Source organism: Diuraphis noxia, unplaced genomic scaffold (genome assembly GCF_037042655.1).
Source record: "Diuraphis noxia isolate RWA-SAM2 unplaced genomic scaffold, SU_Dnox_SAM2 contig0001, whole genome shotgun sequence".
Lineage (NCBI taxonomy): Eukaryota > Metazoa > Arthropoda > Insecta > Hemiptera > Aphididae > Diuraphis > Diuraphis noxia.
This window is the reverse complement of record NW_028301711.1, coordinates 90,819,594-90,837,915: the sequence shown is the minus strand read 5'-3', so window position 1 is coordinate 90,837,915 and position 18,322 is coordinate 90,819,594. Positions and strand designations below refer to the sequence as shown.

The window sequence follows — 18,322 nt, the reverse complement described above, 5'->3', positions numbered from 1 at the left end:
AAACTACCTTGAATTAGGTATTCACTATTTAACACTTAACAGTTAATCATTGAATGAAAAAAAACCCAAGATGTAAATAATATTATACTATCCAATTTGAATTTTTTTTATTTCTATAAATTATTTTTAGGACGCTTGCTGCTTGCACATTACTGCTATATCGACATTCGACATTTCCTGATTCCGTATCACTATCGGGCAACGGGCAAAATAAGCCTTGAAACTTTTAATTTAACGAATAACAAAACTACGCTGATGAGTTATTATTGTATAGGGTCATTGGTTATCGTCGGTTATTTTTATACAGTACAAGTGTATTAAACTATAAAAGAACTTTTGATCTCTTAAAGTGTTAATAATAAAAACATTTTATCCACGGAAATAATTCCAATTCAGAAAAAAAAATGGGTGAACAAAATAAATATGAAGCAGATAAGCTAAAAGTAGGTGTTTACAAACAAGGATCATATAATTATCATACATACAGAATAAAAAAAAACTACTTTTAATACATACTAATATACTATTGTTAGTTAAGAGTGAATAATAGGAAGTTAAAATAATAATTTTAATAAATAATGGTTTTGAAAATTTAAATAATGTGATGTAGGTACTGTTTAAGATTTAAGAGGACGTTATACTCGCATGTGTTGTCTCCGTCTTACAAATGCGTAACATGGCAAATTTTACGCCTCGGCAAATTACGTTTAGCTCCGCGAGTTTAAAATTTAGAGTGAATTGACCTCTTTTAAATATAAATACATTTTATAATCCATTACAATATTAATATATTATCATAAATCTTGAATTCAGCGCTATAAATTATTATAAGAAATTAGTATTTTCAAAAACCAACAGTGTTGATATCGCGGTTATTTTTAATTTTTGTTTATTTGCGATTGCGTTCGTCAGTTCACACAAATACACACACACACACCCGAGTACGGTACAAAATACACGAGTCAGTTTTGAATCAAATGATAAATAATCATAATTAAAATAATTCATCCTAAATAAACGGTACAAAGATAATAATATTCATATTATGCAGAGTTTCAGAAACAATTTCGCAATGGTTCACTACAATCTAATGGACCAATCAAGGAGATTAATCGCCGAAATTCAAGTATTTTGTTTTGCGCGATTTATCGACTCTAGCGTGTATTTCCATTTGGCATTAGCTCGCCGTCGATTCAAATGTTTACCGATCGTTCCTGCTACATTATTGCGGGCGGAAACATAAAGATCTAAAAACGACAACCGGACCGGCGTACCCAAAACCGGATTATGTCGGGTCATAAATTAATATTCATAATAATATTAATAGCCTAGGTCCGATAATATTATTGGAAACCATAATGGTAGAGGTTTACCGAGATGTATAGTATTTATTAACCGACGTCGTTATAAAATATATCGTTATGACGTTGGTTTACCGATAAAATGTGTAATATTATTATAATGTCTATACACGAAACCACGAAATAATGACCATTGACCAGTGCGCATACTCATTAACGCGATAAACAAAACGGTTCAGTGGCGGCCGGTGGATATAATATTATTTTCGCGGAATGCGTATAATAACACGGCGGCGCGTCTATAAATGCAATTAATACGATATTATTATAATATTTGCGTTGTACCGAGCTCGGAGATGGCAAAACCCGCGTAACTCGTATGATAATTTCAAATACCTAATAAACAACAATAACAACGAAACGCGGTTGGGGCGGGACGCGTCGCCGTTCACGGACGTCGTTCACGAAAGCGGTTTTTTTTTTTCCGATCGAGGCGATTATATTGCTGGTGGGCAGGGCGAGACGGAGGTGTAGCGACCACGATAACACCGCGACGAGGCAGTGCAAGCGTGCATGCGCGTCGCAACCGTTCACGGTTTTCCCGTCGTCCGCCCAACCTTTGGCCCGGATTTCTTCCGTTGATCATTTTGCCGCCGACCATCGCCGCCCTCTACGAAATCGCCGACCGCATGCCGCACGGGTGTTCGTCTGCGTAAATAATAACAATCGTCGTCGTTCGTCTTTTAAACCGCGGCCGCCCTTATCGCCATGTCGCCGATGTCGTCGTCGTCGTCGCCGCCGCCGCACTGTTGTAGCCGTACGTCGTCGATGCGTACGACCATCGCCTTGGTCGCCGCCGTGGCCGTCGCGGCGGTCGTCCACTCGACGGTCGCCGCCCCGCAGTCGGACGGCGACGCGACGATCACAATCGCCGGCCAGCAGTGCAAGTGCGTGCCGTTCTACTTGTGCGAGTCGAGCAACACCGTCGACGTGCCCTCTGGGTAGGTGTAACGATTACAGTATTATAGTGTTAGCGGCGGGCTGTTGGCGGTCCGCAGTGGCGTGACCTTTGTCGTTGGGCGCACGGAGCGTGCTTATGGGGGTTTAACCAAGTCTGGCCCTGTGCTGCACCCTCCACGCCAACCCCACTCGAAACTACGAACCTCTGTGCTCGTGTCCCGCATTTCGATGCGGATTTTCGCGTTCTTTGACCGGAGGTACATTTTACTTCATAACCTAACCGCTACTTTTGGTACCAACCGCGATGTCACAGGCGTGAAGATACTTCAAACAAACTTACGAACTTTGACGTATCATGCCTGATACTCAGAAATTGTCTCCGTGCCGGGCCTTATTTGTGTTGTAGGGATCGTAAAATGATACTTATTCTGGGAATAGGGGGGGTCCTATACTGGCACACTCCCCTCCTATTCTAATATCTCGCCATTTTCGTACTGCTTTTGGTCAATTCAGGATGCTGTGTGGCTTTAGATCTATACAATAATTAATAATAATAATAATATTACAATATATTTTATGTGTTTTTATGAGAAGTGTTTTTCTCTATAGGCATATTACTACTTTGTCATTTTAAACGAACGTTTCCCGCGACCTTAACATTCTATGGAATTACATCCTATACATTTAAATATCATATATCATATACATTATGCTATTATATTTATATAAGCGCATACTGCATATTATACTACTGCATTCACATTCCACATACTACAATATAAATAATATAATATTACCATGCACATTCGATAATAGTTACAATATTTATTTGTGATAACATTCAATAAAAATCATGTTAAGGGGGTCGCAGCAGACGAATTTTTCAAGCGTTTTAGACCAATAAGCGGTAGTAAATTACACATACTTTGGAATGTCCGATTTTAATTTTTTATACATGTATGAACTCTTTGACAAAATATCTAGGTTATTTAGGAAGTCGATTTTCAATTTTCAATTTTAAAAGACCTTAAAATAACGATTTTTTTTTCAAAAATTCCATGAAATAATTACGTTACATTTGTATTTATTTTTGGCACATCTAATTTTAAATCGAAAAAGTGATTCCTAAAGAGCATAGTCTAGAAGTTTATAAATTCAACCATTTTTTCAAAATTACAATCGGCCTTCAGGAAGTATGTTTAATTTACTACCGCTTTTAGTAGTTTTTATAGCATTGCAAACATGAATATTATATTTCACTTTTCGTAAAGTATTGACATGTTCCTGCGCGTGCGAGAGTTTATTTCTGCGGCGGCTCGCGGCTGCCGACCGGCCGTCATAGATTCTCGGAAGTCGGAAACAATTAGCCGATAAAGATTATTGGATAGGTATAGAACATTACTAATGGGCGACAATAATAATTATATTTTTCCAAATTTAATACAACCCACATATATTTAAATTTCAAGGAAATACAAAGTATAATAACACTATCAATATTTTCGTTATGTAAATTACGATCTAGATTATGTTAGAAACCTTGTAATTTCAAATAATAATAAAGTTTAAAAAAAATATTTTAAAAGAACATTTTTAAATAAGTGCATGTTAAATTTTATTAATTTTTTATTGTATTTATTTTAATAATTTTTGATGTATAAACTATAAATTATATTATAATTTACCTAACGAAAATATTTATATTTAAAAATTTTTTAAAAAATCAGCCTTTTGACTTAAATAAGTGTTTTAACCATATAAATTTTTCTGAAAATCAAATTTACATATTGGCTATATATTGAATATTTCGAAAAAAAAATTTATCAATTTTTAAGTTTTTTATTTTTTATTTATTTTTATATGGTTTTAGAATTAATTGATTTAGTAAATGAACGTGAGTTTCCTTTTCCTATCGGGGATGGTTTTTAACACTACTTTTTTAAATAATAGTTAGTACTTTAGTAGGTAATATAATAGTAAAAGATAACGTGCGCAATTGAACATGATATATTGCCATTTTAATTAGGTATACGTAGTTCTGGGAATTCGTAATACTGTCGACGACCGAATGTCCATGGCACGCGATAATGGATTACACACACTAATGTTCATTTACTACTCACACATAGACATAGCCCAAATGTTCATGTTATGTGAATTGCCTAAATATTACTCCTTAAAACATGATACGCTGGAGCCCCCTTAAGCGAAAACAATTTCAATATACCAAGTTTGGCTTAATTTTAGACAAAGGACGTTTCACCGTAACCATCATTACGTTACCTATGATGATAATACAAAACAATTTTGTGCCGTACGCCTATGCGCTGTCCTGATATTATTTTGAAAGATCGCCACAATACCATCTATATTACTTGTTCATGAACGTTAAGTTCCTAATCTATTGAAATGATGATAACTCTTTTTTGAGTATTCAAATATTTTTTTCAAGCAAAAAAAAAATACAGGTTACGTAACTATTTTTGGATTCGACAAAAATATGATCATACGGAATTCAGTCTTAGAATGTATAGAATCATAGTATTTACATATAATTTTCTTGAAGTAGTTGAGATACATGCCACTTACTCGTAATTATTATTCTTGGGCTATTCACCATAGTCTATGTAATACGCCTAATACCTACTCTAATGTCTATAATAAGTAGATAAGTAAGGTAAGGTTAACTAATTATGCAGGTCAGATTTGTGTATAGTTAATGGTCTAAAATAAAGTATTATACTATCATTAGATTGAAGAGAAAACAATACAACATTAACCGTTGAACTCCAATGGTCAAATTTAATATTTTTTCCATTTACCATAATTAATTTCTCTGCATTTTTTGTATTTTGAATACAATATGTTGTGCATGCTCTTAAAGTTTTATTACGTATCTTTATAAAGATTATTTGTATTCTGATAATATTGTCATGTTTTATATAAATGTAATTTATATTTAATTGATTCCGTGTGATATGTATAAAATATACCTACGTATTATTGAATGTAGATATAAGTACAAAGCGTAGGTTGTAAGTATGAATGTATGTCATAATAAATTCTTTTACGAATTTGCAAGTTAGTCAAATATATTGATAATTTATGTGAATAATAATTTTGAAGATATAATATAAGGGGTAACAACCTTACTCAAAGAACTTGGAAGTTTTGGAGTATATTTTAGGCGGTGGCGTAAAATTATAAAGTTTAGTTTGACATTTTTAAAATTGTTATGTTAATAAGCATTACATTTCATAATGATAATAATATGTTCTTATAATATTTATTATATCTTGAAATTTTAAGGTATTTATTTATTCTATTGTATTTCTTTGAAAGAAAATAAGATAAAATAAATAAACTATAGAACACTTATGTAATATGGTGGTAATAACATATTATTTAATAGGCACATACCTATTGTTGATTATTATTCATTTGTTACCACTATTCATGTAGAAAGTATTTTAGATACCTATCTACTTATATAGTAAAAAAATAAATATTATAAACTGATTACCAGTTACCACGATTGTTTTGTTTACCTCGCAGATCTACAGAATCGGGTTGTGGCGATTTGGTATGTTGCCGAGTACAAAGTGATGTACCTTCAACACCAGTGACCGAATCGTATATACCGTCGTCTGAATTACCAGAAATTAGTTCAACTACACAGGAACCTCATGTTGAGAATAATAAGCCATGCACATGTGTCTCCAGAAATCAATGTTTACCTCCTAATGGTAGTAATGAACAGCAAAGTTCTTATATTAGGTAATCATTAGTTTTTGAAAATAGTATATAACCGTATAAGGAGTAGGTACCTATTATTAGTTATTACTAAATGAAACTTATGTAATTTTAAATTTAATATTTAATACACAATAATTTAATGCTATATTATTAATTGTACTTTATTATTTACTATATTATTCCGAACATTAGGCGAAGCCCAAAAGCGCAAAAGGTCAATTTTTTTCGATAAACCAAAAGCGCAAAACAAATTTGCGCTTTTGACGCTTTTGTACCTTAGTAGTGGTATAAAAGCACAAAAATAAACTGTATTACCTGATACAATATTGTACCCGTTACACTATATGTTTCATTTTTAAATTATTATAGTAGTATTATTTCAGTTTAATTTAGTATTTACTATTTAGTATTATCGAATTTTATCGTAACAAATTACGATAAAAAATATTTCAAGATTGGATTACTTAAAATCTGTGAGCTTCAAATTTCAAATTTAATAACAAAACATTTATTAGTAAGTTGTTGCTATTATATTAAATAAAATTTTATAATTATTTATATATTTTATATTTAAATACACATTTTATAATCACGAATAGCATAGTATATTAATAACTATATGATTTTAATAAAATACACTTTTTATAAAATTATTTTGCGCTTATGGGCTACAGCCGAAAATTTAATATTTTTTCTAATAGAAAGATGATCATCAAATTTTTACTTTTTCTTTATAATTTAGAGCAGGTAGTTGTAGCAGCAATAAAGTATGTTGCGTAAATGAATATGTCAATATCGGAACAACCCAGGAAACACCTATTATTGGTGACTCCGTCAATAACAATGTTCGTAGTTGTGGTATTGGTAAGTCACCTTCGAGTACCATAAATTCTGACAATATAGGAACACGTATTGTTAATACCGAAGGTACTATCATTTATTTAAAATTTTAAAAACGTAAAAAAAATTTTTCAAATAATATTAGTACGCTTTTGTTTTTGTTTTAGCAGATAACTCAAACACATATTTTGGTCAATTTCCGTGGATGGCTGCTATTCTAAAAACAGATGTAAATGAAGAAACTGGTACAAAAACTGAAAATGTTTTCCTGTGTGGTGGTTCTTTAATACATCCACGAGTCATTTTAACTGCTGCTCACTGCGTCAGGTATCTAATTAATTTTGTTATTTTTTTTTCAATCAAAAACTTAATGTTATCACTGTAGATGCCTCAACAGCTATTAATTAATACGAATTAAATTTTTTGAAGATAATTTCCTTGGTGCCTGCCAAATCATTTTTATTTTTTACATTTTCATAATTGGGTTTTTTTCCCTAAAATCACACCGGAGTGAGTTTTTGTCGACCAGTTTATTTGTAAATAAAAATGCCCATTCACTTAAAATTTAAATACTTTATGTCTATCAAAAATGATAATTAACAATTTTTTCTGAAGTCGTAAGTGTATGTGTAATCTTAATTAATCTTTTCCATACTTATTACTGCAGTAGGAATTGAGTGATATTTAAAAAAAAAATAATTATTATGTTGTACTTATACAAAATTATTTATTATTTAAGACAGGGGTTGGCAGCCTTTTCACCTATACGGGTCATAATTTGTTTCTGTTTTTATGGGGGGCCGCATACAAAATTAAAATATTAAAAAATATAATTTTAAGTTTTAACATATAATACTAATATATTTATATGTAGATAGCAACAATAATCATATTATGTGTTTAACATTGCGGCTGTCCTTATTAACAATTTTTTTAATTAAAAACATTAGCAGAGAACATTTAAAAGTTTAAAAATAATTATTAATTAATTCTTGAGTGCATTTTAATACATAAATATTAAGTTACTAAAATGAACTTTTAAAATTATTTATTTTAATCTGTCCAAGATCGATGCTCGGAATATTGGTACGGTCCATAGAATTTATAACAAAATAAATCAAAAACGTGGATGGAATAATGGTACTCTTCAAAATTTAATTTTCAGGGGTCCTAAGATTTTTTAAAATTTACAATGTTTATTTATAGTTTTGATAAATAACCATCGTCAACAAGTTAAATTTAAATAATACGTTGAAAACAAAAAAATAATGTTGGAAATAAAAATGAACAAAGCACACAAATAAGTTCATACAAAATAGTTGATAAATAAAATAACAGTTATTAAATATAAACGACTATTTCGTACACTTGGCTATATTATTTAAAAATTGTCCTAAATTAATCACTTTATTCAAATAGCTTTCACATTAATTAAGTATAGTTTGTCTTGCAAACTATTTTGTTTTTTTTAACTTTTAGGCATTATTTATTTTATTTAGGTATTATTTGTATTGTGTGTTCTTTCAATCCGCTTTGTCGCTTCATCTTGTTAGATACATTTAACTACTAACCAAAAATATGGATTATTTACAAGCTTATTTAAATAGCTATTCCAACCTTCACAAACATTATTTGTTCTGTTGCCATTATTTAAAGTAATTTCATGCACATTCCAAAAGTGGGGACAAAATATTGGGCTCCCAAACTTCACACTAATAAGTTTCGTCAAAATAATTTAGTAATGGTAACAATTGTACAGGTGTCGTATATAAATAAACCATTCTATCTATTACTTCAATAAGGGGTAAAAATGCTTAAGCGTTAATCATACCATAACTTATTCTAAAATCTAAGTTTGTGAAACCTTGACTATTATGTATAGTACCAGTATTCCGAGTTTATAAATACCGTAACAGTTTTCCGTTTACCTCCAAGATCACCAGTAAGATTGTCAAATTTTAATTTATGCTCTGTTTCATATTGACGTTTAACATTATACTCTTTTACAGATAAAATGGTTTTTTTGGCAAATTAAACAGTTTATCTTTATTTTCGATAAAAAAAATACAAATCCGTCCATGAATTGTTGAATGTACGATTTTCATCACTGATTTTACATTTTTTGACATTGAATTGATAGGTTATTTGATTATAAAACAGTTGAAATTTAAACTTCAAGTTGGAATGTTTTGAAACGAACTGCACTAAGGCCATAACCAGTTACGTATTTGTCGTAATCAACCATATTATATACATTATATACGATTAGATTACGATATCCCTCATAGCTTTGTTCTCGCATTGTTATATAATAGTCATGATTAAATATTATTTATAACAATTTAAGCTATAAAATTTAAATTTTAAACACCATGAAATATATTTGGTGGGCTGCGGGCTGTCGGCACCTGATTTAACAAATTTAATCTAACAGAAATCAAAATCTACCTACTCAATTAAGTACATTGCTAATATTTAAGTATTTAACCCCGATGAGTATTTATATTTTTTATCATACAAATATTACAAATATTAAATAGTCAATATAACTATATAGTAAATTCAGCTGGGGGGGATTGGATGTTTAACTCCCCCCTATTTACATTTTCCCTCAATACATTAAAAATCTTCGCTACACCTCTGAGTAGATTTACATTTTTAAAATAAGTACATTTTTAAATCATTAAATATTCAAAAAAAATATCAATGTAGGTCATACATAACGTGACCATAATTTTTTTTCTTGAAAGCGGGACACTTCTACATTTTAATAAGAAAACCATATAATTTTGCGTAATATAAAAATTTTTTTATTGAAAAAAAAAACATTAATAATTGTTTCTATAAAAAATGACAACAGAAAAACGCAGATAACATATTAATAACAATAGACTCCCAACAGTCATGGATGATAGATCACATGGGTTTTAGTATTTTACAGTATATGTAAAATATGTAGATATACATTATACATAGTATGTTAACTAAATAGGTACAGTTTAAATGTATGATTGTAAATATATGATCAATAAATAAATACCTACCACAAGTCTAATTTTTTTGAAAGAGGGACATTTTTAAATTATTTGGGGACAGCGGGACACTTATCTCGAACGCGGGTCTATCCCGCCCAAAGCGGTACGTATGGTCACGTTAAATTAGCGCCCCATACACGATACAATTAATCACACGACCGATTGTACAACGGTTTTATGTACTAGTTGTACTAATCACACGACCGATTGTACAACGGTTTTATGTACTAGTTGTACCAATTTGCAGTACGCGATATCCGACACACATTGATACGACTTATCGTACTACAAGTTGTTCAACTCATAGTATATATTGGTAGGAGCGTCATTACGATTTGTCGTACGATAGATTTTATGCAAGTTCAAACGTCATCTCGTCGTACTACACGTTGTACAACAATACCATACACGTTACGATAATCGTTTGTAAAATCGTATCAAACAAATTTATGCAATCTGTTGTACGATTAATTGTATCGTGTATGGGCTACTTACTTAGTCATACATCTTGATGATTTACATACATCAATTCCATTTATTAAGTAAAGTACTCATAAACTCTAATTTTTCATATTATACATAATTTGACCAATTGATTATATAGTATTAAATAACATGTTCTATGATATAGAAAATGGTGCAGAAATTTCCTATATGATTAGACTGATTAGAGATAATAACGAATCATAAAAAAAAAAAAAAAAAATAGTAATAAATTGCAGTTTCTTTATTGTTCAACAATGCAGTATCTACTATTAACATTAATTTATTAGTTTCAACTGTTGTTTTTTAGTGAATCTTTTTAATTTTAATTTTAAATGTTTAATTTATTTTTGTATTAAAATAGAGGTAAGGATGGGAAATTAATGAAAGTACGAGTTGGCGTGTGGGATACCCAGTCCAACAGTAACGAAGATGATCGAGAAAAGTCACACGAAGATCGTGGTGTTTCAAAAGTAGTTTATCATCCAAATCATAATAATGGAACTATGTTTAATGATGTCGCATTAGTCGAACTCGAATCTGAAATTATATTACATCCACATGTTAATGTTATATGCATTCCTAACAATGAAAAACAAATAAACTATGACCCTCAATCGTGTGTATCAACAGGATGGGGTAAAAATGGATTCGGTCAGTATAAATTATTTGATATAAAATAATGCGAGTTGTTTAATTATAGTAATTTATGACAAAACCGAAGAAAATAATATTATGGTTCATGCCTTGTAGGAAAAACCCAGAAAAATTGATTTACATTAATATATCACTATAATAATATACATGACATCCAAGATCTGGATCTACCTTATACACGTCTATATGTGTCTAGTGTCTACATAAATCACCATAATCAACACCACTCGAGTATTCAACGAATTATACAAATAATATATATTTTAATGTTTGCAAGGCTTTATAAGGCGTATCTAGATTTTTCAGGTAGGGGTTTCCAAGTATGTTTTTTTAAAACATATTGTATCCAAATCCGAAAAGTACATTTTTAAATAACAAAAAAAATTTACATTTATTTTTTCATTTTTGTAATACACCGAACATTGGGAATCTGAATGAATACATCAGCGTACCGCATAGTATTGGTAGGTACCCGTATTAATGATATTTAGGAAAAACATGCAACCACGAACCTGTCATCAACCATAAAATTAAAATTATAAATTATTGGTTAATCTTAATATTATCTTTTACTAATTTTTTAATAACCGAGCCTAACCTGACCATTTTCATATAGGTAATAAACAATATGTAAATAAAATTAAAAATATAATCTTCATCTCTATGTATTAAATATTAATTTCGGTCTACGGAGTAAATGTATAATGTATAATGTATACACGTGTAGAATAATGATGTTTTTGCTATATTATTATGGTAGCCGATTTGTAAGTATCGAATTCGATTATTCGAATACCTATAAAGTTATTTTTGGTCTCCGTCGTAATGGATCACAGCCCGCATAGAGACGATTACGATCACGAGTCACGACATCGCGACCGACAATAAGACATAATATTATAGCACAATATGTGTATATTATTTTATATTTGTAAATAGATTATGATTTCTCTCGTAAATATCCAAAAAATATTATTTTAGTAGGTTACATTTGTTAGTTATCAATTATCATTAAGATTTAAGACTTTAAATATTTAAGCATTTTTCATCAAAAAAAGATGTTTATTTATAATTAAAAAATTCTTACTTTTGTCCCGTATTTTCGTATTCTATATCTGGCCAGTGGCCACCCTAAATTTATTAGTAATATAACACTATATCAGTATTTATTTAAGTACAATTTCGAAATATTGCGATTTTTTCTTAGCTATTTATTTTATAGTTGTAAGGAAATTTCGAATTTTTTTTTTTTGATTTGTCTATAATAAATCTTTCACTTGGTCAAAAAATTTGAAGTTGAAATTTTGAAGAAAATTCCTGAAGTTGAAATGAATTTTTACAAAATTCACGAAAATTGGCAAGACTTTATTATTTTTGATTTTATTATTTAGTTGTTATTCAAAGACTTTATAATGCTTGGTATTTTAAATTTTCGTCAAATATTTATTTCATCATTTTTTGTACATGATACATTTTCCTTAACATTTTAACCCGTTTAATGTACTTATAGACATTTGAAACCGCCTGAAAAGCTTAAAAATGTAATAAAAAATATATAATTAATAATGCTTCATTAAAACTTATAAATTGTATTATTTTTACTCAACAGAACCGGGTAGCCGATATCAAACTGTTTTGAAAAAAGTTGATTTGTCTCTTGTGCCCAATGATTTGTGCCAGCAGCAATTACGGGGCACGCGTCTTGGGAATTTTTTCCGTTTACATGAAAGTTTTCTTTGTGCCGGTGGCATAAAGGGAGTGGATGTATGCAAAGTAAGCTAATCGATTGTATTTGTTTTGTTCAGATTAGCAGCTCAAGACGTTTTTTTTCTTGTACAGGGCGATGGTGGCGGTCCATTGATATGTGCAGTGAAAGGATACCAAGGGAAGCCTAAAAAATATATTCAAGTGGGTATTGTGTCTTGGGGTATTGGGTGCGGTGATGAAAATATACCTGGTGTATACTCGTCGGTAGTGGTTAATTCTCAGTGGATCAACAAGGAGCTGAAAAGGATAACATCACAATGAAAACGTCGCTTTTTTTCCAACCGTTGACATTTTAATTTATATTTTATCACATTTTGACCGAGTTATTGATCGAATTTGAGTCGATTTATTTTCCGTTATATTATTACATGGTCATTAATATACTACAATTTTACGCCTTGAACATTTTAACTTTTGTTTTTTTCCTGATTAGTCGACACTCGACAGCAAAGGATGTCCATTGTGAATAAAACTTCTCCTTTGATTTCGTATTGATGTGCATTAATTGGACTAAAATAGCACGACTACTCGCATTTACCTCCTTGTCTTATATTATTTGAATTCCTTCTCATTCCATAAATACATAGTTGAATTCGTACTAGAGGTTAAAATTTATTTGAAAAGAGCTCGTTTTTTAATAATCATATATTCTAACGCATGTGTGTATAAACTTTTGAGTGTTATTTATAAGCTTACCAAATAAATGTCGTTTTGAAAACAAAAACAAAACAACTAATGAAATAGTAAAATAACTTTTCTGCAATACGCAATAGGTAATTGTTTTTGTGTAATTCACATAATTATAAATCTTAATATTATTGTTAATACGGAAACTCGACAAAGATTTTAAACGACCTTGGAGTATCAAGCCAATTTATCCGGTAATTTATTTTTGGTATCCCCGTCTAGGTTTTGATGCAATTTTTTTTGACAAAAATGTATTTAATTTACTGTAGTACTATAATTAATGATAAAAATTTACCGTAGTACTAAATACTATTGCTGGTCATATTAAAATAAATTACATTAATCACAATAATACATAATTATATTTACTTGGTAATATTATAGTCAGATAGGAGAACGTCTTCACTCAGAATAGTTTTTTGTAAACAATAATTTATTGAATTCAAATTCATCACATCTATTACAGTAACAGACACCTAGATACCTACTTAGTGTACAGCAGACTGTTAAGTGTTAGTGTTAACATATTACAACTATAAGTTTACGAAAATATTCACTCCTTATATTATGATCTATTATCAATCATTTAATTTTTCAATGCCTTGACAGTTACAAATATCTGTTATTTTCCTTGTCATGATTTATTTGATTGTAATTTGTGACGTCCCAATTCTAAACTTTGAAAAGGTAAGTAGGTACAATTTATAAAGTATAAATATGTGATGCAATGATTATTCCCAGTTATTTGATTTGTTTTTCCTCATGCATTAAACAGCTTACACTAAGTCTTACAGTAACATAATAAATCATACTATATTATTATAGTATATTAAGATTATGATCTAGGCCAGGGGTTACCACTTTTTTACAGACACTTATCCGCGGAGGAATTTTTAAGTTTTTTAAATTTTTATAATTTATAAATAAATAAAAACTATAAGCGTGAAATATAAAATGTATACTAGATTGACAGAATTACTTAAGTAATTGTAAATAATCTGTATTCCTATTACATTCATATAAATGGGGAAGCTAATGTTTTGGGATGTTAACCCTTAAATGTTCACTAGGTGAAAAAAGCTACAGACAATTTTTAAGTAAGGTTTTTCTAGTTAATATAAGGCCACTAAACTTAGAAAACATTGCCTTAAAAAAATTTGACTACCCAAATTTGAAATTTGAGATGTATCTTTTAGGACACAACAAAATCTTGAGACCATTGTTTTACACTAGTACCTATCCCTGAAGATTCATAATCCATATTCCTTATTACTTAGTTTTACAAATTATATTATTAGATTTAAAAACCAATTAAGGGTATTTTTTAAAAACACATTTTATTATAATCATAACATTTTATTATAAAATTTGTTTATATAGGTAATTGTAAATATAAGAAATTTAAAATATAATACTTAGGTATGTGTATATGTGGAATAACAGAAAACAAATTAACATGTTTTTCAATCTTTAGTTACTAACTAAAACTATCATTTGTAGTGAAACATTTTAAAACCGTTCCTACCCTCTACATAACACAAATTTTATGTTATATTTTAGGCAAATTACACTTGTTTGCCCAGTTGAACAAAAAAGACACCTTCCTTTTTTGGTAAAATCAGAACAATGGTCTACTTAATCATATCTAATTTCATAATATGGTCTTGGGGTGATTTCATATTTAATTCAAATAAATATGTGTAAAAGTCAATAAAACTATTGTAGGCTGTGGCCAGTTTGGTAACCCCTGATCCAGGAAAAATGTCATAGGCTTTTTATTTTATTTTAATTTTTAAGTGAGTTATGATTATTTTAAGAATTTAAGATGTATAAACAATTCATAATTTTAATAATAAAATGTAATCTTTAAACTTTGAGCATTATGTAAAACTGTAAATGTTTAACAGAAGTTCTCTAGTTGTAAGTGTAGACACTATTAGATTGTTTAAGTTTTTCGATTGGTGTTTCTCTAATAATTATGTATGATGGACGATGGTTGTGAATTAAGTGATACTATAATTATTAGTAATTAGTAATTACTTATTATGTTTCAAAATAATGATAGAACCGAGAACCCACGTTCTAAACAATGATTTACTAAACATAGTGAATTTATTATTTTTCTCCAAGAAAACTATAAATATATAATTTTTTAAGAGTTGTGATTTTCATTTAATGTGAAAAAATTAATTCAGCACGTTAAATGCCACGTAAAATAAAAATTTTGTGGTTTAAACATATTTTCATTTGAACATTGTCTGAATCGTTTTATAGTATGGCTGGATATATTTTAATTATTTTATGTTTAAAACTTATTATGAAAAGAAAATCAAATCTGTAGGTAGGTACTGTAACCTACTAACTACATGCATGGGCATCCCCAGACATTTTTCTAGGGGGGGGGGGGGGACAAAATTAATTTTAAAAATAAATGACATTTTTTTTATACATTTTATTCATAGTTAATTATTATGTTTCGTCATTATTACAATTAGGTAGGTATTATTATTACAATTAAAACATTAAAAACATTATTATGCCAGAATTTTACCAATTGCTGTGGATATAACATTAATCCAGGGGGGCAAGTGCCCCGTTTTGCCCCCCCCCCTGGGGACACCCATGACTACATGTTGATACTTGATACAGATATATAATGGGAGGTAATATTATAGATATTAAATACCTATAATATAAGATAAGTCAATCAATCAAAAGTGAATTATTTGTCCTTTTTTTAATAAAATTTTTGTAGTATAACAATTATTATAAAAATAACAATATTATGCAATTGACTATAAAAAAATAAAGCCGTGACAAAACAAAGATAAGGGTAATAAAATATATCGTTATATATAATTGAATGTTTGAATATATAATAACAGCCGAAGTCAAAATATAATATATATTATATTTATAATAGAATTAACGTACAAAATACAGGAGAAAATAAACAGACTGCTTTAATGAACAGATGTCAGATAGATAACAATATGGTATAGCTAGCGTGATTAGCACGAGTAGACATATATAAATTATTTATAATTAGGACTTCTTATATTAGGGTATTGTATTAACTATAGCGTGTATCATAATGGATAAAAAAATAAAAAATAAATATTATTATGTTTGAAAATGTTTCTTCTAGTCTATTTAGTTTTAAACATTTACAAGAAATACTCTGAATTTATTTGTTTTAAGTTTCGAATGTTTCGATTAATTAATTTTCATTAATGCCTACTTGACAAAATTCCACGAATGTTTTACAATTGATTTGTATTTCTTTATTCTCTTAAATTTTTCAAATTGAGGAAAAATCCAAACAATTATTTTTTGATATATAAGATTTACCACAATATTTTCATGTAGTTATTAATGTGTCAATTGTTGGGAAGTATATTTGAAATTTCTACTTAGAATTTTTCACAACTTGAAAAAAATTTAATACCTACTTCCGTCATTCGCAGCGGAAAGTTTAACGAATACCAACTCCTCTTTTTAGTTTATTGATCTAAATCATATTATAGCCAGAATCTGAAAATTATTTTCTAGCTATAACTTCATAATTATAAAATTCACCTATAATCTCACTTAGTAAACCGCAGCAGCGAATCAAAAACCTAATTTAAAGTTTAAGTCTACGTCAATAGTTAGGTTTTTTTTTAGTAAATTTTTGTTCATTCCATTAGTTCTTGATAAGATTTTATTTCCAACTTCTATAAGGACAATATGTTCCAACTTTTCCATTTTCTTAATTAAGCCACGGCTTTCGTTTTAAACGAATAGGTATGTCATTAATAGGAACTGTACCTAAATAATTATTTTCCATTTAGTTAAGCACGTGTAATTTTGGCGGCGTCGCGGAAGTTAATGCGAAAGCAGTTCCCGCGGCGTCGTCGATTGAAAACTGAAAAAAAAAGCACGTGTAATTTATCAATTTATAATTTTATAAATTAACAAAATTATCAACATTAAGTTTAGTGTAAAGTATACTTACGTACAACAAATTATATTAAAAATGTAATACTTGCGAGCCGAAAATTTCGATTTTTATGTTTATTGCAAGTACTTATCAAAAGTATTGCTCGCAATAGTTCTGTGCAAAACAAATAGAAATTTCGATAATGTTGCGGTTCCAGTTTACCATATGTCCGCACGTTGAAATTGTGTGCCTACTTACTTACTTGTGTTACCAGCCATACATTTTAGAAATTTAGAAGTTTATTTTATTTTTAGGTATTCAAAGGTCATTTCAATATTTTTTCGTTCTATATTTATATTGAAATAATTTTGAGAATAAAAAAATGTAAAATAATAATATTTAGTAAATATGTAATTTATGTGAACTTTGGGCCCACAAAATACGGCACTATACTCTGTCTCACGAAAGAACGGGACCGTGTCTCGACCAAAATCGGTCATTCTTGCGCATCCCCACGCCGCACCGCACCACAGCACTACAACGACGACGACGGTCGTCGCTGGTGGTTGCCGGCGGTCGTGGTGAGGAGTAAACGGTGAGCTCTTTCTACATGCGCGAAACGGTCCAGTTCTTTCGTGAGACATACTATACTTATACATGTACCTATAATTGATGTATCTATACAAAGCTTTTATATAGGTACCTATTACAAATATCTAATATAGCCATAGGTATAGACTTAAATTAATTATTGATTTAATTGAAAATAGATTGTAATAAATTTAAATCAGAAATTGTAATAATATGTAATTACTAATTAATTTCTAGCCTATAAGCGCTTATTCATTATTTAAATCAAATATATAACTAAATGCTATGAAAACATGAAAAAAAATAATAAGAATTAATAGCAA

General features: G+C 29.5%; 1 protein-coding gene across 4 annotated transcripts; it reads left to right on the top strand.

The window, feature by feature from the left end:
* Positions 1–1,786: 1,786 nt before the first annotated feature.
* Positions 1,787–13,202, top strand: LOC107171747 (phenoloxidase-activating factor 2-like). 4 transcript variants are annotated; one of them, XM_089216887.1, is made up of 7 exons: positions 1,787–2,302; positions 5,817–6,038; positions 6,760–6,881; positions 7,028–7,184; positions 10,740–11,029; positions 12,642–12,805; positions 12,872–13,202. In XM_089216887.1, the coding sequence occupies exons 1-7, from the start codon at positions 2,070–2,072 to the stop codon at positions 13,058–13,060; spliced, it is 1,377 nt and encodes a 458-aa protein (XP_089073013.1). In that variant the 5' UTR covers positions 1,787–2,069; the 3' UTR covers positions 13,061–13,202. The 4 variants fall into 4 exon arrangements, with proteins under 4 accessions (XP_089073013.1, XP_089073012.1, XP_089073009.1 ...); XM_089216886.1 differs by having other exon boundaries at positions 7,025–7,184; XM_089216883.1 differs by having other exon boundaries at positions 1,790–2,302; positions 6,760–6,944; positions 7,025–7,184.
* Positions 13,203–18,322: the final 5,120 nt, after the last annotated feature.